At 44.3% G+C, this 27759-nt stretch overlaps 1 protein-coding gene across 1 annotated transcript in view; it reads left to right on the top strand.

Moving 5' to 3' along the window:
* NID2 (nidogen 2) overlaps positions 1 to 27759 on the top strand; it is an 83011-nt gene that overhangs the window by 15287 nt on the left and 39965 nt on the right. The window contains exons 4-8 of the mRNA XM_004010528.5: positions 1353 to 2038; positions 12594 to 12743; positions 13171 to 13416; positions 14674 to 14874; positions 16172 to 16402. Coding sequence (XP_004010577.3) covers positions 1353 to 2038; positions 12594 to 12743; positions 13171 to 13416; positions 14674 to 14874; positions 16172 to 16402 — 1514 coding nt within the window. The remainder of the gene's footprint in view (positions 1 to 1352; positions 2039 to 12593; positions 12744 to 13170; positions 13417 to 14673; positions 14875 to 16171; positions 16403 to 27759) is intronic.

Here is a 27759-nt window from a genome sequence, read left to right as displayed (position 1 = left end):
AATGGATCGCTGGGATATTTGGAAGACTGAATGGAGCCTGTGTCCTTTTCTAGTGGAGGTGTACAAGTGAGCCCCCTGGCTCCAGATGTTTCTGGACATCTCTCACCTGTGACCCGTGGCAGTTAATTAACCTGCTTTCTTATCCCCACCCCCCTTACCTTTGTTCTACATTTGCTCAACATTTTTGATCCTTAGGTATTTCTATTTCTTTGAGTTTTTTGACATTGATTTACCAGGGTTTGTGAATTAGTTAATTGAATAATCCATGTGACTAAACAGCGAAATGTTTCTAACGTTCTGTAGTGTAAAATAATTAGGATGTGGACTGATTATAGTGTACTGGTTTTCTGACATGACGTGGATATTCAGAGCATGGGCTTTGGTGTTATTACTGAATTCAAGTCCAAACTCTGCCAATTATTATTGTGCAACCTTAAGAAGATTAGGTAACCTCTCTAAACCTGTTTTCTCCTCTGAAAAATCAGGCATATCACTGCCCCTACCTTGCAAGTTGTGTTGAAGAATGTTAAGCACTTGGCATGTAATTAGCTCTTAAATAAAAAGGACTCATTATTATTTAGGTGTTTGGCAGAAATGTTTAAGCATATGTTTTCTTGAGTTTGTTAAAAGTGTGTGTGTGCTTGCGTTCAGTAGGTAAGTCATGTCCAACTCTTTGTGTCCCCATGGAGTGTAGCCCATGAGGCTCCTCTGTCCATGGAATTCTCCAGACAAGAATACTGGATTGGGTTGCCATTTCCTTCTCCAGGGGATCTTCTCAACCTAGGGATTGAACCCATGTCTTCTGCACTGGCAGGAGTCTTCTTTACCACTGAGTCATCAGGGAGTATTAGTTGCTCAGCTGTGTCCGACTCTTTGCCATCCCATGGATTGTAGCCTGCCAAGCCCCTCTGTCCATGGAATTCTCCAAGCAAAAATACTGGAGTGGGTAGCCATACCCTTCTCCAAGGGATCTTCTCAACCCAGGAATTGAACACCAGGTCGCCCATGTTGTGGGCAGATCCTTTTCCATCTGAGCTAGCAGGGAAGCCCTTGTTCCCTAGGTGTTTTCATATAGCCATTTAGATAAAACAAGTAGTACAGAATTCTGCTTTGAGTGTCCGGCAGTAGGCATATGGCCTTTGAAACCCATTGTTTAATAAGAGATTGTTTGCATCAAAATTCCAATATAATGCTTTTCAGTTATCGTGTAAGTCTGGTTTTGTTTGGTTTCCTGCCAGTGAAAACTTAATCTGATCTGAATAGTCTTTCAGTTTTCAAATAAATTGCTCACCTTTGTAAGAAGGTGGTGGGTGGACACGTATGCTACAATATCTTTTTTCCTTTCTATTTAGACACAGCAACCTGGGCATTCCTGGAGTGTGGGCTTTTCACATAGGCAGCACTTCCCCGTTGGACAACGTCAGGCCAGCGACCGTTGGAGGAGTCCTTTCCAAAGCCCATCCTTGGGCCCCTCTGGGACAGTCCTTCAGCCATGCCGTGGCCCTGGAGGATGACTACACTCAGGACACTTTGGATGAATATGATGAGAATGAGGAGGAAATTGAATACCCGCCTAGTGAGCCAGCGGAGGCATCAAATGGCCACAGCACAATCGATGTTTCTTTAGGAGGTAGGATCTCTGCTCCAGATTCTGACCTGGCCTCCCCTGTGCCACGTTCAGCATCTCGGGGTGGGCCTGAAACAGAAGCTTCCCCCTTGGACCCTCACACCGAAGAGAGGAGACCTCAGGGGGAGACCAATGCCCCGGATTTAAAACAGCGAGTCGAGTCTTCTCAACAGCCAGGGACCAGAGTCCCTGCTCCTCCAGAGACTGAAGGAGAGTCACCTGCTCCTCCCGGGGAAGCCCCGCCGCCCTCCCTAGAGGGAGGAGCTGGGCCAGCGGACCAGGATGCTCTTCCAGCCCATCCCGGAGGAGAGGCGGCCCTTCCCAACTACCCTGGGCCTGACCACGCCCCGCACCTGGGTCACCGGAGGCAAGTGGTCGGGGTGGAGGACGACATCAGCTCCAACACTGAGGGTAAGTGGATTTGAACCGTGGGTGCTAAGAATTCATTGAAAAAAAAAAAAATGCTGGTCTTGCAGAGACTCATGAATTTTCTTTCAAGCGTGTAGATGAAGAGTTTAGCAAAAAGAAGCTGGGGACTTATTTTTAAAACCCAAGTATCTTTTCGTTGCCAAAGAAATCTTGGCAGGCAAATTCTGTTTGGAATCTGTTGACCATTAATAATATTTTTTTTAAAAAAAGGGGCTTCTTGAAGCACGTGGGGAAAAACTGGGGGTTGCTCGTGCCAGCTACGCTCTCAAGTGGAATGAAGTATTTTAGTCTGAAAGTTCAACAAAGGTAAAGCGTTTTTGAGGCCTCACACATATTATGGTGATAGAGGGCTTCGGGCTTTAGTTTCAAGTGATGAGTTGTTCTGGCTGGGATGAACATTCCAGATTCTTCTTCCGTAATGGGATGACCTCAGTGCTCCCCTCAGTTAGGGACATGGTGGTGGAGTGTGTGGGAGAGGGGACCCCTGGGGAGAAAACTTCGAACCACCTGTGTCTTGTCATTTCTGGTTCACGGCTGTGCAGCTGTGCTATTCAGCTCCCTGGAGCCTTGTCCTCATTTCATGACTCACTGACCAGAGTGAGGGGCCAGCAGAGAAATGCCCAGGGGAGGCCTCGGTTAATTAATATAGACACGGAGCCCATGTCGCCTTCTCTTGAAGGCGAGACTTGTCAGGTCAGCTTTATGTGAACACCTGAATGGGAAACTGGCCACAGATTTATCCCATTTGTTCCAGGGACTGCTCATCTGACCTCTGACAGGAGGGAAGAGGTCAGAGGTGAAAGCATTCTTTAGAACCTTTGTGTTTTTTCTTCACCTTTCCTGTTTCCCATACTTTTTACGGTAAAACAGGTTGACCTAGCAAAAGGTCTTTCAGGTGGTTCTGCAGTGGCCCCTGACCTGCAGGAATTTGCTTGAAGAAGCGCTTCTTTTGCGAGGTGGGGGGATGAAACTATTTCGTGACTGTGGTGACGCTGGGTAATGATGACAAGGAGAACATTGGTGTCAGACTTAGGGTTGAATCTTGGCTGTCATGCTGGCTTCATGTAACCCCAAACCTCTAGTTTCTCCTAAATTTGTTGAGAGGATTGAAAGAGATAATGAAGGTCTTAGGTTAGTGTCTGTACTAGTTAGATCTTAATAAGTGGTGGCTGCTTTTACTAATTATAGAGGATTTAAAGCAGTGGGAATGGGGGTGGGGTGGTAGAGAAGGAAGAGTGGGCTTGTTAAGTACTTGTGCTTTAATTTGTGCCTAAGGACTGCCTTTCTCTCAAGAGAGAGATGCAAATTTTATGGGGAGGCTTCAGAACCTTCACACCTTTTTAGTCTAGTCTCCTGAATTTTCAGCATAAGTGACATATATCTAAAGAAAATATAAAGCCAAGTATCAAAGACTTGTTTTTTTCTTTTTTTAAAAAAATATTTATTTTTAACTGGACGATAATTGCTTACAATATTGTGTTGGTTTCTGTTGACCAAAGAGATTTTGAGGTAAAGATATGCTCCAAAGTGGTCTTTTCATTTGTGGGTTGTGACTTCCTGCCCTGAGAAGAGCTTGGAATATTAGAAAGCAGATCCCTAGAGTGATTTGTTAAAGGGTTAAGAACGGGCTGCACGCCCTGTTTTGAGCTGTGAGGGGCTGAGAGAAGCGGCGTAACTGTAGGAGGCCAAGGGAACTGGCCATAGAGAACAGAGGCAGCAGCCATAACTCTCGTGGGGCATGAACTATGATATTTACCAGCTGCTAGATAACGCCTACCCCTGACATCTCGGAAATGGCAACATGCGTTTGAAACATCTGGGTAATACAATGAGACATTTAGGGGGAAAAATCTATACGTTTTTGAACTTTGGAAAAAGAAAAATCAGCCACCATATTAGCAGAGAGAGAAAGCTTTAAAACTTGAAAGCAGAAATGAAAAATAGTTGAACCTCTGATTTCATCTCAGGCTTTAGGAAGACTCAGTATCCTCGGGGAACTTATTCCAGGACCCCCTCTTCCCATGCAGAAACCAAAATCTGTATGCTCAAGGCCCTCAGTCAGCCCTTCGGATCCCCGGTTCTACAACCTCAGCTCCCCCAGCTGTGGGTTCCTAAAACCGTGGATCTTAAACACAGCACAGAATCCTCAGCTTCTTGAATATGCAGTTGCTGAACTTGTGGACACCAGAGGGCTGACTGTATAGAACCATGCAGTTATTAATTACTTGGTTTTTCTTGGTAGTGAAGTTTGTTTTTTCAAACAAAACATTAGCATCCCCCAAGTCTATCAGGCAAAAGTGGACTCCCTCTGGGAAAGTTAGTGGATGGGGTGGGCAAGACTCACGTTGAACACTGCCTGCTAAAATGCCAGCCTTGAGCCACGTTGCCAGCTTTTTCTAATGATGGAGTGGAGGAGTGTGGATTTTGGTTTTCAATGGACTTGAGTTTGATTTCCAGCTCTGTTATGTGGTTTAGGATAAGACATTTGCTCTGTTGGAGTCTCATTTTCTTCAGCTGTGAAGCAGAGATAATGTGTGTGTGCTGTGTGTACTACGTTGCTTCAGTTGTGTCTAGCTCTTTGCGACCCTGTGGACTGTGGCCCAGTTCTGTGCGTGGGATTCTCCAGGCAGGAATACTGGAGTGGGTTGCTGTGCCCTTCTCCAGGGGATCTTTCCAACTCAGGGGTCGAACCTAAGTCTAATATCGCCTGCATTGGCAGGCAGGTTCTTTACCACTAGCGCCGCCTGGGACCTCATCGAAGAGTTGCAAGAATTAAAATTGGGCATGGAAGCACCAGGCCCAGTAGATTTTACTTTCGCCTTTAAGTTTCATAGTGGTTAACTTGCTAAACCAAGAAATTAAATAGATTTCCCTTCTCTTTAGTCCCTAAGGAAAAAAAAAATTTTATTTTTATAGAGTTTTTGTTGAGAAATCTAGATTCTTTTTAGATCATGTCCACACCAGGCAAGAATGTCCCAATTTCACTCTAGTTCTAGCCTCAAGCTTATTGTTTTCTTTATCTTTTTGTAGACCATAAAACTAGCAGTAAATTGGCTGCACAAACTTTCTCTGTTTCAGGGGTATTGTTTCTCCAAGCAACTCTGGAAACTTGTTGTCAAACCAAAAATTACCTGACCCTCCTCTGATCAGGGCACTAGTGGAAGTCTTCACTCATATTTATTGGGTGTCCACTTGGACTCTGAGCGGGAACTTTGCTTGGATGCCACTAGCGCAGTTAATCCTCAGAATTGCCCTGCACAGTAGATCCTTCCCACAGTGCAGAGAAGGAGACGGAAGCCTGAAGTACTGAATGATTTGTTGGGGTAAGAGGCAGGCCAGGACTGCAGCAGAGCCATGGAAGGTTAGAGCAAGCACCATGCAGGGCAGATCCACCTGTGGTGTGTCAGGGACGTCTTCCTGGAGAAGGAGGACTTGAGCCAGGTCTTGAGGTCAAGGCCTCAGTTTTGGGAGAGAGAAACTGGGGCATATTCTGGACAGAGGAGTGACAAGAGTGGAGGTTATAAGGTGGAAATGGGGAGAGAGAGGAGAGTTATAGAGGGTAGGTGTAAGAGGCAGCTGCCAGCAAGGCTTTTGCTGCCTGGAGCCAGTATTGTGGGCAGCAGGGACGAGCTTGATTCACAGGGGCCATAGAGATTCTTAAGATTCTGAAACCTACCTGCCCAGGTGGTGCAATGAGGAGCTTAATTTGACCTCAGTCTGCATGATGAATTGGAAAGGCGACACCTGGCTTTCAGCACCCTCAGGCGTTCTCACTCTGGCCTGCGATCCTGTTGATTGTACTTGGATGGCAGTCATGCAGGGAAGGCCCAAGATGTGAATAGGGTTTCCCTGTGGCTTCTGGCCTTGGGAAAGGCCTTAGGGATGTGTCTCAAGTAGCTTCTACCCTGGGATGAACTCAAACAGGCTCTGCTGCCCAACCCAGCCTTCCAGACACAAAAGCCCCTCTCCAGGGGTGGGGGGCACCCCCAGGTTGCTAAGGGAATGTGAACAAGAGGGTCGCCCATACCGCTGAAGACACCTTAAGGGAGAGCCTTCGAGGGTCAGATGTAACCCTCCCCTCAACAAAAAACAGGGTCCTAATACCTGTTTGCCCAGCCAGCTTCACTATGTACCATACATATACACCAAAAACAAATGAACACTGGAGGGAAAAGCCTGCTACTGTTTTTCATTATAAAGCTGGATGTGGTTTTTCTTAATTCGTCTATTATGCTGTGAGGTGGGAAACTTAGAAAAACTCTGTCCTGCAGTGAAAAATGTAGGTTCTTTATCTTGAGGTAGCAGGAAGAGCTGTTAAAGAAAGGTCAGCCCAGTTGCCAGAGGCAGGGCCAGCTCAGGAAAGCCCTTGGTCCCCGTTTGCACGGTGAATCTGGTCTGTACCCTGGAGCCTGCCAGTCTTCCACATGGCTGGGCCAAGGCTGAAGATGAGTGCTTAAAGATCTTTGGAGAAATGAAGACTGAAGGATGGATCAGAATAAGTGCAGAGGACGAGTTTTCCATTTGTGTGAAAATCTCCCAGTTAGGACAAGTCTCAAGTGCCCTGGCAGCGCCTCTCTTTCTTTTTCCTGATATAGCCCCGTGACTCCACCCTCATTTTTTCTTTCCGTTAAGGATAGGAAAAGAGTGAAAAAACATTTAACGAAAAAAAAAAAAAAAAAGAAATGACGTTTTTTAAATCCTCATACGGAGATTCTTTTAGCAATTGTCTAACCTCATTTAACAAAACTGCTGCAAACTGAGCCTATTCAGACCTGGCTGCCCTCCACCCTCCTGTGAGGTCCTAGTTGCCAGCAGACTTGTCCCTCCCTTGTGACAGGAGCCGCCAGGCAGAACGTGGGCCCCCAGAGCGTCTGGAGTGAAGCCTGCCCAGTGGGTAAAATTTGGGAGAGAGGAATCTGTGGGATGAAAGCTAGATTTCTTGAAGTGTGGCTCTAGTCCACTTGTGGCTCTTTCTTTCATGGCCCTGGTTTAAAATGCTGATTCCACACCCCTCCTCCACCTTCTGACCCAGAATCTGCCTGTTTAAGCCAGGTCCCTAGTGATTCTGAAGTCCACTTCAATTGAGTATTGCTGATATGAGGGAAGGAGTGTGGGATTTAGAGCCAGAAGATCACATAGTCTTTGTGGAACAGGAAGAAGTGTGTGAAAACACATTTACAACTGTGAGATAAAGAGGCATAGAAATGACCACTGAGAAAGAAAAGGTACTCACTGCACATCTCATCCATCTGGGATTCAGACACTGATTCCCCACCTCCATGGGGTTCAGCATCCTTGAATCTACCTGCAGTTCCCATAGAAGTTTGAGAAGTACATTGGCCAGAAGTCTGGCTTTTCTTGCCCGGATAAAGACCTGGGTCCTGGGCACCTGGTTTCCTCCATTAAGGATCTTCACGTTCCACACTTGGAGACTTAGCCTAAGTGGGCCATCCAGCGCAGCGTCCTGCTTCTCAGCCAGGGCAGGAGTGAATGCTAAAGCATTCCCTGAAACCCACCCACCCCAGGAGCTGCTAATTAATTGGTCAGATGAAATTCATTCACTACATGAAACCGCATTCTCCAACTCAGAAAGGGACGGTTTGCAAATATGCTGACCATTGTCATCCATGGGCATAAGAGACCCCAGGAGTGGCTACGGTGCAGACTCGGGATCTGCCCACTGAGTCTGAATTGGTAGGTCAAAGGTGTGCCCTAGGAATTTGCATTTTTAGTTGGGATCCCAGGTGATTCTGATGCAGCAGTTCCCAGAATTCATAGGAAGGAAGGCAGCGTTCCCTCATCCTGGCACCATGCTGAAGATGTAAGTACCTGTCAGAGCCAGAGTGGAGCTTCCCAGGCGCCTCAAAGGTGCTGCCAGAACTGACCTCCCACAGACCTCCTCCAGTAAGTGGCCGCTCCAGGCTTCCAGTTCCCACGTCAGGAAATGAACATCCCTGTGGAGCCCTTTCTTGCTCCTCTTCTCCTCCCCACCCGCCTCCCCTCTCTCTGCCTTACCCCCGACTCCTCCTCCTGTTCTCCCTCTGTCCAGTCCATCAGCTCCACCTCACAGCACTCCAGATCTGGTCGCTTCTCCAGCCCCTCCATGAGCACCTCCGACGACCAAGCCACCGCCCCTTTCCCCACCACACAGCATCACCCGTCTGCTCCAAACCCTCCAGCAGCTTCCCACCTCGCTCAGACTAAAACCCAGATCCTCCCCTCGACCTTCCAGGCCTGACAGGAAGTGGCCAGAGCTACTTCTCCGGCCTTATCCCCTCTCCCTGCCCCTGTTTCTCCCACATGCCTGCCTGCCTGCTAGGGCGTGCCTGCCCTCACTCATCCTCCTCTCCTCCAGGCCTCTGCCCAGAGTCACCTTCGCCCTCCCGTCCCTCCCTGACTTAAGTTTCTGCATAGCTCTGGATATTATCCCTCATGCCAAATAATTTACCTGTCTGTTGACTGTTGTCTAGGGAGGGGGATATAAGCTTCAGGACAGGAAATTATTTTTTTTTAATTAAATTTATTTCTGGCCACGCTGGGTCTTTGTTGCTGCACGAGGGCGTTCTCTGTTTGCAGCATGGGGGAACTAGTCTTGGTTGCAGTGTGCAGGGTTCTCATTGCTAGTGTCTTCTCTTGCTGCAGAGCACCGGCTCTCTAGAGCACGAAGGCTTCAGTAGCTGTGGTGCACGGGCTTAGCTGTTCAGAGGCATGTGGACTCTTCCCGGACCAGGTATTGAACCCATGGCCCCTGCAAGGCAGGCGGATTTCCATCTACTGTGCCACCAGGGAAGTCCAGGACAGGAATTTTTGTTTCTCTTGTTCCCTGCTGTATCCTCAGTTCCTACTCCAGGGCCAGGTGCATAGGGAGTTCTTGGTAAATACTTGTTTGAATTACTGAAAGAAAATGGTAGCCTTTGCCTTTCACCTAGGTTGACACTGCCAGTATTACATGTGCTCATCTGCACATGGAGGCAGGTACAGAAAAGGAACTGGATGTTCCTCTGACCACGAGCATACCCACGTTCCCCCTGGTGTGGCCTGCACGGTCTGGAAAGCACAGCTTGTATTCCTGGCTCAGCAAGTCCCATCCTGAGCATGCAGCTCCCCTCCCCTCTACATACACAGTTTTAAAAGATCCCCAAACCAGTCTACCAGTAGCTAACCCATTATAATTATAGTCAGTCATGTAACAGACTTTCATGGGGGCCTAACTTATTTTTTGTCGGAAACATGCAGACAGTGTGCCCATAAACTTTTAAACTTTGGCACAGTTGCATTTGTATGTTGCTGGCTACACTGCCAAGCCTCTCTTTTTACCCATAGCGTAGCTATGCCTCCACCTAGTAGTTTAGTTCAATTAACCCAACTCTACACATCTGTAGGACTTTCCTAGTGGCTCAGATGGTGAAGAATCTGCCTGCAATCCAGGAGACATGGGTTCAATCCCTAGGTAAGGAAGATCCCCTGGAGAAGGAAATGGCAACCCACTCCAGTATTCTTGCCTGGAGAATTTCATGGACAGAGGAGTCTGGCAGGCTCAAAGAGTGGGGTCACAGAGTCGGACACGACTGAGCAACTGAACTGAATACAAACCCATCATTTATTAATGTGATGGCAGAACTGTGTTTTTGAAAATTGGAATACGAACACTTTGCAACATTAGTTTCTGCGGTACAATGACGTGAAACAGCCACACACACACACACACACACACACACACACACACACACACACACACACATAAATCTCCTCCCTCTTTGGGCCTCCCTCCACCCGCATCCCACCCCTCTAGGTCATCACAGCGAACCGAGCTGAGCTCCCTGGGCTTTACAGCAGGTTCCCGCTAGCTATCTGTTTTACGCATGGTAGTGTATCTGTGTCAATCCCAATCTCCCAATTCATCCCTCCTACCCTTCCCCCTGTGTCCACATACCTCTTCTCTCATCTGCGTCTCTATTCCTGCCCTGGAAATAGGTTCATCTATACCAAGTTTTTTAACCTGAATTTCCTGAAGATGACTACCCTTTAGTCCTGCATCAGATTACCTTTTCACCTTTGCATCCAGAAGTATGCTGAGAAACAGTGTGATTTCTGGTGATGAGGGGTATGTGTGTGTGTGTGTGGGGGGTCATCCTGATTTTGGAGAGGAAGGAACAGACTCTACATCTCTGTGGTTTCCGTGGAGCCATCTGAGCCAGGCTGCTGTTGAGTGTCTGACGTGGATGCTTTGCCACCCAGTTCCCTTATGCTCCAGGAGAGGAGGGTCCTGATGGCAGTTGAGGCCATGAACACACTCACACGTGTGCCAGTCCTTCCAGGGGCTGCTTCTTAACACTTTAGTCATGACTTTCTGAGCTGGAGGAATAGGAGATTTTGACAAGTTACATTCATTTATTTTTACTCGGACTGGGCTTTCCTCCCCTCTTTCTTATTAAACCAATGGTAAATAATGATGCATAGTTTTTTCCTCATAGCCACCTTTTACAATCTTTTTTATTATGTCTTATTTTTCTGCATTGAGTTTTGTGTCAGCTTCCTGTTCTTATTTTTTCCCAAATGTTCAGAGTGATGCCTAGTTTTCTATTTTTAACGAGCTGGAATTTCTCAGCCATGTGCTCAAGGCCCAGTACCAAATCTTGATTCACCAACTTTATTTTCTGTTCCCAGTCAGATATTCCACTTGAGTCAAGATCGTCTGTCCTGCCAACCCTCAGCTCTCTGCTTTCTCAAAGGAACCTGGAAACACTGTCCAGAAGTGGCTGCTGCTGCTCAGTTCTCTTCTCTGTGCTTTCCTGTCAGGGAGAGAGCCCTCTGGGGGATCTCTGCTGTCTTCTCCCATTCCGTCTGATACATGAAGTGTGACTCAGACTCTACTGGTCGAAGCCTATGTTGATTAACGCTGGTTACCTGACCAGCTCCTTTGCCTGGTTCTCAGAATAGACGTCCTTGGGCCCCACCAGCTGGTGGTCAGGTGCAGCTGTTAAGAATCTGGAGCAAGTGTCTCTGGGTTCAAATCCCACGTTGGCCACCTGTGTGACTTTAGGAGAGTCAGTTTGATCTGTGCCAAAACTTGTTTATCTGCATATAGGAATTTGAAAAAAGTCCCTGCTCTTGCGCAAACTGAACAAATTAAGTTCCTGGCATTTAAAGTACCTGGGATTTATCAGGCACTGTTTCGATGTTCACTTGGCTGTATCCTCACTTGCTGGTACAAGTCTTTATGCCGGCCCCACTGTTAGCTTCTATGGTGGTGCCCCCTCCCCCCACTGCCCCCCAGTTTTGTCTTCTGTTCTCTTCTGGAATACTGGGTCATATTGGTTTTTCCATTTCTTCCTCCCCTTCCCATTTCCTCCTTTTCAGACCTAGTCCTGGAATGCAGCTGCCACTCAGTTTTTCCAAAGAGCAGGTTATCCGTGTTCCTCACAGCAGCTCCGGAGTCTAGTCCTGGATTCTGCGCCGTCTTCCCTCCTCAGTCCGCTCGGGGAGTCTCCGCCCAAGTCCTGCTCCAGGGGATGCGGCGGCAGAGGTGTGCACAGCCGCTCTGCCTCCTGGTGGCCATGCTCGGGACTGGCATCGTCCCCAGTGTCCGGAGAAAGGCTTCTCTTGTCTGCCAGTCCCCCTGGCCACACCCCAGCTCCGTGGCCATTTGCTATAGTGACAATGGAATCTGCTCCAGTTCCTTTCTTTCTTGGCAGCACAAATGGTCCTCTTTCTTTTCTTAATGGGCAGAATAAGCAGGAGATGGAAGGGACAGCTACTGGAGCGTTGAACTTACCTGGGGCCACGTGGCTTTCTAGAGAGGGGTGCCTGTGCCCAGGCTCTCCACTACTGCCCAGACATCTCTCTTGGGTCACACCCACCACAAGAAACCCTGCGAAGGCCCAGAACTTTTCACGCCTAGGTTCCCTGCTGCTCCTCCTCCATCTCGACCTGCCTCTCCATGCGCATTCTTTAGGGGGTGTGTGTGTATGTGTGTTCTTTCTTTAACACCCTTCTTCTCTTTCAGAAAAAAAAATTTTTTCCCCCCTGGGTAGTAAAACAAGCTACAGGTTATTCTCTCTCAAGTTCAGGGTTACCAAAAAGAAGAGAAGAATGGTTAGACATGAGACTGCATTCGTTAGTTTTTCTCTTTCGTCATCCTCTCAGAAACTCATTGCTAGTAGTTAGAACCATATAAAATCGCTGACCTTTGGCCATTTTTTGACCCAGAAAATGGCCGTTTTGTACAGTTCAGCCTAAGACCTACTTCCTGGCTGGCTTTCCTATCCCCACACAGAGGGTCTCAGCCTCATCCGTGCTCACCAGCTCTGTAGGGAGACCAGATGCAAGCAGTCAGCAGTGCTTCTTGCCAGAAGACCAAGCAAGTTCATTCCCCCTGCGTTGAATGTCATCCCTGTCTCTTAAACATCGAAACTGCATTTGTTTATTACGCTCTAAATGGATTTTATGGAGCAGATGCTGTGTCCACGATGAAGCTTGGCAGCCACGACGCCGGAATCACTTAGTCCTTTTCATGCAAGTTTGTTTTACTTTCCAGTCTTCACATACAATGCTGCCAACAAGGAGACCTGTGAACACAACCACGAGCGCTGCTCCCGGCATGCCTTCTGCACTGACTACGCCACGGGTTTCTGCTGCCACTGCCAGTCCAGGTTTTACGGGAATGGGAAGCACTGTCTACCTGAAGGTGAGGGGTGATGGCTTGGTTGGGGCAGGGGGCTGCTCTGGGTCTGTTCCTGCCACTTGCTGTTTCTAGCGGCCACCATGAGTTCTGCTTGTGGACATTGTGTCACTACTGTTTGAATCAAAGTGCTAGCAACTTGCAGGTGCCCCATAAATATCTGAGGAATGAACACGTTTGAGCTGATTTCCCAATTTGAGGATTAACCAGAAATGTTTCCTCCCATTTTGCTAGTGCGTTAGAGTCAAAGTGGATGGGAGAGAGGGAGGATGGGAGGAGAGAGATGGAAGGCAGGTTTGTCTGGTACCTAGATGGCCAGTGGGGTGTTAAGGAGTTGGGAAAAGGGCTGAAGATGGAGACTGGGGAGTTGGTGGGTGGCTTTATCTGTGCGCTTGGATGATGGTCAAGGTTGACAGGGTATGCTATCTCTCAGGGGCACCTCATCGAGTCAATGGGAAGGTGAGTGGGCACCTCCTCGTGGGCCATACACCCGTGCACTTCACCGACGTGGATCTGCACGCTTACGTGGTGGGCAACGACGGCAGAGCCTACACGGCCATCAGCCACATCCCGCAGCCTGCTGCCCAGGCCCTTCTCCCACTCACGCCGATCGGAGGTCTGTTTGGCTGGCTCTTTGCATTAGAAAAACCAGGCTGGGAGAACGGCTTCAGCCTCACAGGTGAGCAAGACCATGGTCACTGCTGCTTTGGTGGCTTGGAAGCTTGGGTTTCCACTCAGTGGAAGAGGATTCACTTGCTCCAGAGCCACACGGGTGGGCATGTTCTGTCCAAGGTAGTGGGGGATGGTTTGGCCTTGCAGGACTGTTTTTAAGACCCCATGATTCCTTCTAAATGCTTTCCAGGTTGTTCTGAGAAGCAGGATGACTCCATTGGGATCATTCATGGTCTCTTACCCCATTTGTTGAAGCCTGTGTGTCACACCCCATGTAACTGAGTTGTCATGCACATATCTGTCAAATTGGGATGCACGTGAAAATTCTAGGGCACCTGGAGGTGATTTCACTTCATGGGGAAGGGTGCCTTTCCTCCTTGTCCCTTGATGACCTGTACCTATAATGGTATAGACAGCACTCCTTAGACTTTAACCCACATGCACATCCCCTGGGGCCTCAGGAAAGGGTAGGTTCTGATTAAGTAGGGGGAGGAGAAAGGTGCAGAGAAGGGGGGCCAGGGGTATCTGGGATCCTGTTTTCCTAGTGAGCTTCCAGGAGATAATTCTGGTCTGAGGCCCACCCTTTAATAGCAAGTGTGTAGAGAATACATCCTGGCTTCTCACCTCAGTACATCTTGTTCCCCAGTGGATTTATCTTTATTACACGTAAAGTGTGAGAGAAAAGTTCTTTGCCCACCTCCAGCTATAGAGCTCAATAGCTATTTGTAGGGTCTTGCTTTTAATCAAGGTTTGATAAAACTTTGAGTCAAAAGTAGATAAATAAAATATAGTATACCTAGTTACATTTGAATTTCAGATAAACAATGATTAATTTGAATAATTTCTGTAAGTATGCCGCAAATATTGTATGGGACATAACTTATACTAAAAATCTGTTTTTTTATTCATCTGAAATTCAAATATAAATGGGTGTCCTGGGGAGTTTTGTTTGGTTTTGCTAAGTCTGGCAGCCTTAGAAAGAGAACGAGGATGTTCATAGGGGTTTATTTTTAACAGAAAACAAGTTCCTACAAAGAGAAGCAGTGTGAAATGGGATAGGATGGAACCACACTCTTGAACAGAAAGTTTGGGGAAACTCATGAAATCAACAGCTGATAGTACTTTATCCTGGTTATCAGATCTCCTTAGGTACTGTCTCCAACAGCAGCAGAAATTGGGAAGTGGAAGTATGCAGTGGTGATTATTGCTGAAAGATACAATGCTTCTTTTCACTCTTGGGCTGAATTTTTATTTTACACTCCAGGTGCTACCTTTATCCATGATGTGGAAGTTACTTTCTACCCAGGAGAGGAGAGGGTTCGAATCACTCAAACTGCTGAGGGGCTGGACCCAGAGAACTACTTGAGCATTAAGACCAACATTCAAGGCCAGGTGCCTTACATCCCGGCAAACTTCTCCGCCCACATGGCTCCCTACAAGGAACTCTACCACCACGCAGACTCAGGTGCATGCCGCCAGTTCTCACATCTGTTAAATGGGGATGGTACACATCTCACAAGAGAGTTATGAAGCTGATGTGAGTGACTGCATGGAAGGTCCTTAGAACAGTGCGTGGCCCATGAAATGAGTTCAACATTGGTTTGATTATTCTTGTTATTTTGTTAGTGTGAGAAAGGTGCTGGCTGTGGTAACACAAGGATATCAACATCCCTACCCAGTACTTGCAAGTAATAACATAATCAGTTACAACCTTGTCTGCAGAGTGGGAAGGGATGGTATAATTATGTATGGTTTTTAACTCTCGTCCTCTCTGGACCATGGAAAAGTACTGATTATTGGACTTTATACTTGTTCTCTAACCTTGTTTGGAGCTGCAGTGTTGTAAAACTACTGTTAAATTTGGAGTCAGAAGATAGGAATTTTTGTCATAATGTGTCTAAAGAATTTGGGGAAGAAGGTCACTTACATCAGAGAGCCTGTTTGCTCATCTCGAGAATAATAACCCGCTTTCTTTCTGCCTTACTTGGGTGACATGTTAAGTGTGATGTGTTCTGTAAAACACCACCTGCTTTCAAGATGCTGCCCCGATCTCAGCTCCTGTCCTGCAGCACAAGGGTTTTGATTGTGCCTTTGCTTCTTCTATGATGAAATCAGGCAAAAGGCATAGGGAAGAGAATGGGCAGCAGAGACCTGGCCTGGGCACAGGGTGACTGATGGCCAGAAAACTGTCAGGCCTCCCTGCTCTGCATTCAGATGGAGATAAAAGACGCTCTCCCACACTTCCTTTCCCCAGAAGCCTTCAGACTTGAGTGCAAGGTGTTGGAAAGCTTCTTTTCTGTGCACTGATGGATGGATTGGCTGAAAACTTGGGAAGTAGAGTCAGGCCAACTTGAATTCCAGTTACCACTCTGTGCTACCAGCCTTGTGTAGCACTTCTTAACTACTCCGTAACCTCTGTAAGGCTCTCCTTACAAGATGACAGGGTCCACCTTACTGGCTACTGTGAGGAGTAAATGAGGCAGTGCATATAGAGTGCTGGGAATGGCTGGCAGATAACATAGTGGATGCTTTGTGAATAGTGACCGCAGGGTTTATATCTCCTGCCCTCAGTGCTTTGGTTTTACTTTTACTCCGGTTCTTGAGGTTGCCTCACAGGTTCCCGTTTAAACTCAGGAACTTCTGAGGGGGACATACTCCAGCAACTACATAAAAACTGTGCCAAGAAACTCAACCCACATAAAAAAACCTCTGTTTTTAATATTTGCAAATTTTCTTGTTTGACTGAATGATGTCTGTTGCAGCTGTGACCTCCACAAGTACCAGAACCTACTCTCTCATGTCTGGTGCCATCAACCAAACACAGTCCTACCGCATCCACCAGAACATCACTTACCAGGTGTGCAGGCATGCCCCTAGACACTGGGCCGTCCCCGTCACCCAGCAGCTAAATGTTGACCGGGTCTTTGCCTTGTACTCGGATGAAGAAAAAGTGCTCAGATTCGCCGTGACCAATCAAATTGGCCCCGTTGAAGGTATGGTTTCCCTTTTCTGTTCTTACTGGGCAAAAATTAGATTGAACCTCTCTCTTCATTCCTTTTTAGTGCCTCAGAACGATTTACACAGGTTACTAAGGGTAACTGAGTGCCAGGCTCTGTTAGGTGCTGGGTTGTAAGGATGAATAAAGCAGGATCCTGTCCTTGAGGTGGAGACAGAGGTAGAAATGGGGCTTTTAGATAGTGTCCCTGCCAAGATCGGGAATAGAGCATTATACATGAGGCTGGTTTGTTGTAACACCCAATTGTGTGCACACATCTGTGTTGGGGACACACCTGTGATCAAGGCGTGGCCAAGTTAGGAGGGAGAATGATGCTGACAAATATTTGTTATGATAGTGATAAGCACAGGGTGCTGTGAGCCTAGTTGGGAATTTCAGGGAAGATGTCCCCAAGGAAGTGACATTTAAGCTAGTTAAAGGGTGATAAGGATTTCACCAAATCAAGGTGGGACAAAGATCCAGTGCCTGAATTGGATGCAGATAAGTAGTCAGTGGGGGCTGGTCATTGCAGTTACAGCCCTGGAGATAATGATTGTTAGGATGATGATAAAGATGATGGCCTTTATTAGTACAGGAAGGATATAAACTAACATTTTCAGAGAATGGGCTTGATAGCTTATTTAACTGACATTACTATAGAATATAGTGTAATATGGTAACACAAAGAATTTTGAATTCTTAAGGGCAGGTTCAATTTCTATGATTCTAGACATATGAGGGTTTAAACCTCTGTTACTTACTCTAGCAAAGTAACTTATATCAGACTTTTTTTTTAAAGAATCTTTTTGTCTTTATTTTTGGCTACACTGAGTCTGTTGCTGTGGGCGGGCTTTCTCCAGTTGCGGTGCATGAGCTTCTCGTTTGGTGGCTTCTCCTGTTGAGGAGCATGGGCTCCAGAGTGCGTGGGCTCAGTGGTTGCACTGCATATGCTTGGTTGCCCTAGGCCATGGGCGATCTTAGTTCCTGGACCAGATGTTGAACCTGTGATCCCTGCATTGGCAGGCAGACTCTTAACCACTGGACTACCAGGGAAGTCCCTGTCATACATTTCTTACGTTTGTGGAGGGTGATGCTTGATGTTATAATAGGTAGTGAGATGTGTCATAGGCATGGGAGCCAATGTTAGTGGTGGGAAGTTTTTTCAGAGTAGGTATGTTAGTTGATCATATGGGAATCGAGGGTAGGATGCTTTAGTTCATAGCAAAGAAATTGTGGATAGTGTTTTATAATAAAGTTGGTTGTATGTAGTTCTGGTATGTGGGGGTTGTGGAATATTCTAGAAAGAGGATTATTGTGAGAGTATTTATTATAATAATGTTGGCATATTCTGCTTAGAAAAATATATCCAATGTGTCTGCTGCATATTCTACATTGAAACCCAATGCGAGTGTAGATTCTCCTTCAGTTAGGTCAAAGGGGGCTCAGGCTCAGTTAATTTCTGCTAGAGTGGAAATAAATAAATTGATTATAGCTAGGGGTCGTGATAGGAAGATTATTCATAAATGTTCTTGTGACGAGGGTTGAGAGGGTTAAAGATCCATTTATTAAAAGGATTGATAGAAGAATAATTGCTAGTGTTACTTCATATGAAATTGTGTACTGCGCATAAGGCTCTGATTAATGTATATTTTGAGTTGGAAGCCCATCTGGATCATAAGATGGAATATAGACCTAGGCTTGGCATAGCTAGTATAAATATTACCCCTAGATTTATATTAATGAGGGGATAATGTATGGGTAGAGCAATTCATATGATTAGGGCTAGGGTTAAAGTTAGGACTGGTATAGAAATGGAAGATGTAGCTGGTTCCTTAAGGAATAGCAGTTCTTTAATAACTAATTCGACTGTGTCAACAATAGGTTGTAATAGGCTGTATGGTCTGACAATATTTGGTCTCTTTGGAAGTTGCATATAACCTAAGATTTTTGGCTAAATTAATGTGAGAAATGTCACAGCTAAAAGAATAGAGATGATGAATATTAAGATGTTAATTATAAACATTTGTTAGGGAAAGGATTTGAACCTCTGGTTATAAAGGATTAAGTTTTACACAATTACCAGATTCTGTCACCTTAATAAACTTTGTTCTTGGGTGATATTTTGTATATATTAAATTACATCATTAATTGGTTATATGTGTGTGTGTGTATATGGCAGTTTTTTCAAGTGGGCATTATTTCTCTTTGTCTTTTCATGCTGGAAGAACTATATAATAGAAAACAACCTTGATTACTCTGGTCTGAACTCAGATCATGTAGGACTTTAATTGTTGAACAAACACATTTTTAATAGCAGTTACACCATTGGGGTGTCCTGATCCAACATTGAGGTCATAGACCTTTTGTCAATATGAACTCTAGAATAGGATTGCACTGTTATTCCTAGGGTGGCTTGTTCTGTTGATCAATTTTTGGATCAATAAGGAATAATATTTTGACTAGTAAGTCTAGACTTTAGTCATTTGGAGATATTTTTATTCTCTGAGGACACTCCAACCAAAAATGTCAACCCATATAAAAATTTGTTATCCCTTAGTGGTTTAGTTAGTTTTCTCGGGAGTTAGTTAATTAAAGCTCCAAAGGGTCTTGTTTTATTTTGCTATTGCTGCCTCTTCACGTGGAGGCCAGTTTCACTGATTGAAAGTAAGAAACAGTAAAACCCTCATGTGGCCATTCATACAAGTCCTTATTTAGAGAACAAATGATTATGGTACCTCTGTACAGTCAGGACACCATGGCTGTTTACCAGTTGTCACTGGGCGGGCAGGGCCTCTAATACTAGTTATGCTAGAGGTGATGTGTTTTTGTTTGCTATGTTCCTTTTACTTTTTAAAAATCTTTCCTTGAGTGCCTGCCTGCGTTGGATTAATAGCATAATTACTGAATAATCTTGAGTTGTGTTTATTTGCTGTTAATTAGCAGTATATTGGGCTTCCCAGGTGACATTAGTGGTAAAGAACCCACGTGCCAATGCAGGAGACACAGGAGACTATGGTTTGAGCTCTGCATCAGGAAGATCCCCTGGAGGAGGGCATGGCAACCCACTCCACTATTCTTGCCTGGAGAGTCCCGCAGACAGAGGAGCCTGGCGGGCTACAGTCCATAGAGTTGCAGAGTTGGACACGACTGACGGGACAGCATGCATGCATGTGTCAGTATATTATTAGTTACTGATATAAGTTTATGTAAGAAATATTTCTAGTTACTCATATTAACATTGTTGCCTCTATTGGTCAATACATTAGTTCAGCATAAAGCTAGGAGTTGATTTGCCTATTATTGGTATTAAGATAAAGTTATTGAGGGCTTCCCTGGTATCTCATCTGGTAAAGAATCCACCTGCACACTGTTCACAGTAGCTAGGACATGGAAGCAACCTAGATGTCCATCGGTAGATGAATGGATAAAGAAGTTGTGGTACATATACACAATGGAATATTACTCATGTATAAAAACAAATACATTTGAGCCAGTTCTGATGAGGTGGGTGAAACTGGAGCCTATTATACAGAGTGAAGTAAGTCAGAAAGAGAAACACCAATATAGTATATTAATGCATGAAGTGAAAATCATGTCCAACTCTTTGCGACCCCATGGACTGTATAGTCCATGGAATTCTCCAGGCCAGAATACTGGAGTGGGTAGCCTTTCCCTTCTCCAGGGGATCTTCCCAACCCAGGGATCAAACCCAGGTCTCCCGCATTGCAGGCAGATTCTTTACCTGCTTAGCCACCAGGGAAGCCCAAGAATATTGGAATGGGTAGCCTATCCCTTCTTCAGTGGATCTTCCTGACCCAGGAATCAAACCAGGGTCTCCTGCATTGCAGGTGGATTCTTTATCAACTGAGCTATCAGGGAAGCCCATATTAATGCATATATATGGAATTTAGAAAGACGGTAATGACAATCCTATATGCAAGGCAACCAAAGAGACACAATTGTAAAGAACAGACTTTTGGACTGTGTGGGAGAAGGCGAAGGTAGGATGATTTGAGAGAATAACATTGAAGCGTGTATATTACCATATGTGAAACAGATGGCCAGTGCAAGTTCAATGCATGAAGCAGGGCACTCAAAGCCGGTGCTCTGGGACAGCCCAGAGGGATGGGGTGGGGCAGGAGGTGAGGGGGGTTCAGGATGGGGAGACACATGTACACCCACAGGTGATTCGTGTCGATGTGTGGCAAAAACCACCACAATATGGTAAAGAAATTACCTCCAATTAAAGTTAATTTAAAAACAAAAGAATCTACCTGTAATGCAGGAGACCCCAGTTCAATTCTTGGGTCAGGAACATCCGCTGGGGAAGGGATAGGCTACCCACACCACTATTCTTGGGCTTCCTGGCTCAGCTGGTAAAGAATTTGCCTGCAATGCAGGAGACCTGGGTTTCATCCCTGGGTTAGGAAGATCTCCTGCAGAAGGCAGGGAACCAGCTACCCGCTCCAGTATTCTGGCTTGGAGAATTCCATGGACAGGGGAGCCTGGCAGGCTACAGTCCATGGGGTCACAGAGAGTTGGATATGACTGAGTGACTTTTACTTCCATCATCATATTAACACTGTTGCCCTTATTGGTCAATAGATTAGTCCAGTATAAAGCTAGGAGTCAGTTTGCTTATTATTGGTATGAAGATAAAGTTATTGAGCTTGAATGCTTTCTTAATTGGTGGCTGCCTTTAAGCCAATGTGGTGGTGTTTTTAACCTCTAGATAAGGTTGTGTCCATGTCTAAAATCTAACCTTTTTATATTAACATTTAAAAATACATTAAGGTTTTAAATTTTCTGGTAATTTAAAAAGTTGAACTAAAATTCTTTTCCTGGAGAACCAGCTATTACTAGGCTCGTTAGACTTGTCACCTCTACTTATATATCTTATTTTGCTACATAGATGAGTTTGTTCATAAGTAGCTCTTCTGGTTTCAGGATATTTAACTTCTCTTTGTTAATGTTTGCCAGTTAAATGATTATGCAAAATATACAAGGGGTAAACTTTTCTCTTTGTTACTTTTAATGTTTCTTTCATTAATCTCTTACTGTAATTTCTCTATAGTGCCAGAAGATATTTTGAATTTCTGTCCCCTATACTTTAAATGTTGAGTGGATGTTTTATTTAATTTGCTTATATTAGTAAAACTTGTGGGGGTTTGGCTTGACTTAGTTCAAAGTATTCATAAATTATGAAATCTTCCCAGTATAAACTAGATGCTTCTCTTCAAGCCATGTTTTGACTTATTGAGCACACTTTGCCGTATACTTACTTTGTTCTGATTTGTCTCTTCTCATATGCTTGGTGTTTATTGCAGTGCTTGGGGAAGGTGATGGGCAGTGTATGCGTGCTCCATGGCCTTATTCTATTAAGCATTCTGTTTTCTTTAAAAAGCAAATATCTACTTTTGGCTGCACTGGGTCTTCATTGCTGCGCAGGCGTTCTCTGGTTGTGGCGAGCGGGGACTACTGTCTAGTTGCTGTGCTTGGGCTTCTCTTTGCAGTGTCTTCTCTTGGTGCAGAGCACAGGCTCTAGGCACGTGGGCTTGCGTAGTTGCAGCACGTGAGCTCCTAGTTGTGGCACGCAGTCTTGGTTGTCCTGAGGCATATGGGATCTCCCTGGACCAGGGATCGAACCCATGTCCCCTGCATTGGCAGACGGATTCTTAACCACTGGACCAACAGGGAAACTCAAGCATTCTATTCTTAATTTACTACTAAATCGTCCTTTGGTTTTTAGTTTTCATAAAAACTTTCATGTAGTGAGAAATATATTCTTGAGATAGAAAATACAGCCCACTTCTTTCCACCCCATCAGTTATACCTTGACCTAACATTTTTATTTGTGACAATTATGCTTTTTTTTCCTTTCTTAGGGTTTGCTAGAGACAGTGGTAGATAGACTGAATTAGCAAGGGTTGGTGGGGTTTATCGATTATAGAACAGGCTCCTCTAGAGGCTTGTGAGGCATAGCCAAGTCCTTTGAGTTTTGAGTTGTTGCTAGTAGTACTCTGGTGAATAATTTTGTTGTTATAATTATTTGGATTTAGGGTCAAGCATAGTGGGATATCTAATCCCAGTTTGGGTCTTAGTTGTCATGTCGTCAGGAAATACTAGTCACTTTCATAGTCTATTTTTATTTAGCTATGGCTTTTTACAGTTTAATTGAAATTTAACTTTATATTTCTCTTTAACATGTTTTACACTAAATTTCTATTAGTTTGAGTTAAGCATATGATCTTGGTGGCTGTCATGGAATTTACCAACCCTAGTTAATATAACTTAGTTGAACTTTTCTTTATGGCTTTATTTTTATTCCTACTGCTTCCATGGGGGTGTGGTTAAGCAAGACGTTATGAACTACTACTGTTAGTGGGCTTGATGCCGGCTCCTTTAAATCTTAGTGATTTAGAGGGCCTTCTCATTGGATGTGGATGATTGCATATGTAGTTTTATGGAGATGTGGATGCAGAGACAGACTGATGGACAGCGGGGATGGAGAGGGTGGGATGAATGGAGAGCATAGCATGGCAACATTTATATTACCATGTGTAAAATAGATAACCAGTGGGAATTTGCTGTATGATGCAGGGAGCTCAAACTGGGGCTCTGTGGCAACCTAGAGGGGTGGGAGGTGGGAGGGAAATTCAAGAGGGAGGGGACATATGTATACCTGTGGCTGATTCATGTTGATGTATGGCAGAAACCAACACAATATTGTAAAGCAGTTATCTTTCAATTAAAAAAAAAACTAATAGAAAGGCTGGGAGCAAACCTATGTGTTTATGGAATTGATAAACTTATCTAGGCATTTTCAGTGCATTGCTTTAGGTTTTAAGCTACATTGACAAGTTGTGTTTATATAGTGAAGTAACATGTATATAATGTTTTGTGTGATTTATGCTAAATTTAGTGTTAAACTTTTTATTAAAATGGTTGATGGATCTTGGGAGATATCTGTCTATATAAATAGTAAATATGTAAGCAGTTCTTCGGTATGATTAATGCTTATTTTCTAGGTCTATTTTATTTTGCACATTACATTGTTGGATAGATTAAATTCTATGTATTTATATGTCTCTGCCCTGTTTGGGGGGTTTGACAGGGCATTAAGGACTTGTAGAGCATGGGATTTAGTGGGGAATGAGGGGAGTTTGTTAAATAGGTCATTTACCTGTTCAGTCTGTACATGTATGTACATGTGTGCAATTTCCTTGTTTTGTGACCATTGACTGAGTAACACCTTGTAGTTGATGTTGGTAAATAATATTTAATAATATTCAATTAACGTTCAGTTTATTTGACTGTGTTAAGGCCTCAGATGGCCATAACTGAGTCACAGCATCCCTTTATGGGTTTTTTTCCCATTTATTTTTAATTGGGGGAAAATTGCCTTACAGTGTTATGTTGGTTTCTCCTGTACCACAGTGCAAATCAGCCATAATTGTATGTGTATCGCCTCCCTCCCTGCCCCCCTATTCCACCCTTCTGGGTCATCACAGAGCACCAGGCTGGGCTCCCTGTGTTATACAGCAACTTACAGCATGCCTTTAAAAATTAAAAATATACCAAATGCATGAAACCAAAGTTATGTGTGAGCATGGCTGATTAGTCATTAGTCTATCAAGATGTCTTATTTAAGAGGAAAGGGCAGGTCATTTTAGGTCCCAAAGAACCAGATATCTGATGAAGTTGAGACATTAATAGAAACCACCCCAGGTTATTGGTCTGGAACAAGAGGAGGGACGCCAGCCAAGAGGGGTTTATGATTTCATGTGACTTGCTGATTAAACTTGTGGTCTATTGGATATGATGCACATGTTGACTAGAATTGATTTGACTTAATGTACTATGTACACCCAATAATATGTACCATGTAATAATATAACATATATGCTTTTAAGCATGGAGTAAATAATGAATTTATGTATAGTGTATTATATACTATCAGTAGGTTCATGTGCATGCTTATAAGATAGGGTAAATAACAAATAATTATACATGTAGTGTATTATGTATAATATGTATTTGTACTTATTAATGTGGTAATACATGTTATGCATGAAGTACATAGAAATTTATGGTAAAAAGAGGTTATTTTAACACTGAGATGATACTTAGTAAATGTAAATCTTATAAATATCCCATAACAAATCTTCAGGGACTAGTTTAAATAGAATTTCAGCTTGGGTGCTGATGGTGGAGCTGGAGCTGCTTCCTTGAGTCTTAGGGAGACGTATTATTCTCCTTTTCTGGTTTATATAGATATACTACAAAGACTCTTCATTTTAGGAGGTTATTTTCAATGATGCTAGTTACTGGCATCATGTGTGTGCATGCGTGCTGAGTCTCTTCAGTCGCGTCCAACTCTGTGTGACTGTAACCAGCCAGGCTCCTCTGTCCGTGGAATTCTCCAGGCAAGGATACTGGAGTGGGTTGCTGTGTCCTCCTCAGGGGATCCTCCTGACGCAGTGATTGAACCCAGGTCTCCTACATTGCTGGTGGATTCTTCACCACTAGCACCACCTGGGAAGCCATACTGGCATTGTTCTAGAATTAAAAAGAAATATATGAATGCTAATTGTTGGATAATAATGAAGGGGTGCTCTATAGGTTGTCCTCTAAATCATGTCAGTGTTACAGTTCTGTTACTAGTACTCAAAATACATATTGACCGAGAGGTTGAAACATTACACTTCATTATTTGGATATGTGAGACATTGGGATAAATACTAGAATTAAAACTGAAAAGATTAGGGTCAATAGTCCTAATTTATTAGGAATTGGCTGTAGAATTGCAAATAGAAAATATCACTCTGGTTTGATACGAAGTGGTGTGTTGAGAGGGTTTGCTGGGGTGTAGTTGTGTAGGCCTGCTAGGAAGTGGTGAAAATACTGCTAATGTTGTTAGTATTAGAATTAGTAATGAGGCACCTAGGATGTCTTTGATTGCACGCATGTGTGCATGCTCAGTTGCTTCAGTCATGTCCGGCTCTTTGCAGCCTCATGACTGCAGCCTGCCAGACTCCTCTGTCCGTGGGGCTCTCCAGGCAAGAATACTGGAATGGATTGCCATTCCCTTCTCCAGGGGATCTTCCTAACCCAGGGACTGAACCTGGGTCTTCTATGTCTCCTGCGTTGGCAGGCAGATTCTTTACCAACTGAGCCATGAGGGAAGCCCCTTTGATTGCACGGTAGGAATTAAATGGGATTTTGTCTGTATGAGGTGAGATTCCTGTGGGGTTATTAGATTCTGTTTTGTGAAGGAATAGTAAGTGGACAGCTGCTAGTGCTGCGATGATAAATGGGAGAAATAAAATGGAAGGTGAAGAATTGTGTAAGATTTACTTCATCTACTGAAAAGTCACCTCAGGTTCATTTGATGAGGCTTGTGCTAATATTTGGAATTGCTGAAAGGAGATTAGTAATAACTGTTGCCCTTCAGATGTTTGTCCTCCAGTATGACATAGCCTATAAATGCTATAGCTATGACTGTAAATAAGTTGATTTCAGTGCTCCATGTTTCTAAAAAAGTGTGGGATCAGTAATATAAGCCTTGTCCTACATGAATAAATAGGCAAATAAAAAATATGGAGGCTTCATTTGCATGAAGATATTGGATAACTCATCCATAGTTTACATCTTGGCAGACATGTGTTACTGATGCAAAAGTGATGATTGTGTCTGATGTATAATGTCTTGCTAGGAGTAAACCTGTCAAGATTTGTAGAACTGAGCAAATGCCCAGTAGGGAACCAAGGTTTCATCATGATGAAATATTTGATGGAGCTAGATCAATAATTACATTGTTGATGATTTTTATTAATGGGCGTGATTTTTGGATGCTGATCATTAATGTTCTTTTTAAAATTAATTTTTGACTGTGCTGGGTCTTCGTTGCTGCATGGGCTTTTCCCCAGTGGTGGGAAGCCGGGGGCTACTCTCTAGTTGGTGGTATGCAGGCTTCTCATTGTGGAGCAAGGGCTCTAGAACACACGGGCTTCCGTAGTTGCGACATGTGGGCTCAGTAGTTGTGGCTCTGGGGCTCTAGAGCACAGACTCAAGAGTTGGGACGCACAGGCTTAATTGTTCTGTGGCATGTGGGATCTTCCCAGACCAGGGATTGAACCCGTGTCTCCCGCACCGGCCGACAGATTCTTCACCACTGAGCTACCACGGAAGCCCCAGCGTTCTTATAGCTGAATTAACAGTGATGATTTTTCATTTCATTGGCTATGGTTAGAGTCCACGTAAGAACAATAACATACATTGTGTTTAAGTACTATTTTCGTAATTAGTTTTGTGGGGTTTTCTTCAAAACCTTCACCTAATTATGTTCACTTAGACTGATTGTACGTGGTGGTATTGGTTGTGGGCTTGTGTTGAATTATGGTGGTTCATTTCAGGGTTTAATAGTATTTTTATTTATTTAGGCAAAATAGTAGTAGTATTAGGTTACACGTCAGCTATGACTACTGAGAAGTATTCTGAAGTTTGAGTCTCTAGTAAGACTGTTTTAGGAATATTTCTTTCAAGGTTGATGATAGAATTTTCAGTAGTATTTTGTGTGTTAAATGGTGAGGAAGGGGAGATTGTATTTAAGTTTAATGGGCTAGATAATTGGGTTATTTATGATACAAGTAATTATGAGTTTTTTGATGAAGAGGTACAGGAATTGGGGTGTTGTACAGCTCTGGTACTTGATTGATAATTGTTACTGGTGTATCACTGCTTATTGGTATTGTGGTTATTATAAAGGTTCAGTTCAGTCGCTCAGTTGTGTCTGATTCTTTGTGACCCCATGGACTACAGCACGCCAGGCTTCCCTGTCTATCACCAACTCCTGGAGCTTACTCAAACTCATGTCCATCGAGTTGGTGATACCATCCAACCATCTCATCCTCTGTCGTCCCCTTCTTCTCTTGCCTTCAATCTTTCCCAGCATCAAGGTCTTTTCCAATGAGTTGGCTCTTTGCATCAAGTGGCCAAAGTATTGGAGCTTTAGCATCAGTCCTTCCAATGAATATTCAGGACTAATCTCCTTTAGGATGGACTGGTTGGATCTCCTTGCAGTCCAAGGGACTCTCGAGTCTTCTCCAACACCACAGTTCAAAAGCATCAATTCTTTGGCGCTCAGTTTTCCTTATGGTCCAACTCTCACATCCATGCGTGACTATTGGAAAAACCATAGGTTACTCATGGTAATTTGGACTATGAATAATAGATCCAGACCATATAAACAGTATGGCCTTTAAAAAGGGGTGTGTGCAAATATGGAGAAATGTTCCATAAGATTGGTTAATATTGATTGTTAATGATTATAAGGCCTAATTGGCTTGAAGTAGA

This window comes from Ovis aries, chromosome 7, assembly GCF_016772045.2.
Source record: "Ovis aries strain OAR_USU_Benz2616 breed Rambouillet chromosome 7, ARS-UI_Ramb_v3.0, whole genome shotgun sequence".
NCBI lineage: Eukaryota > Metazoa > Chordata > Mammalia > Artiodactyla > Bovidae > Ovis > Ovis aries.
The sequence above is the reverse complement of the archived record's forward strand: the minus strand, read 5'-3'. Positions and strand labels throughout refer to the sequence as shown.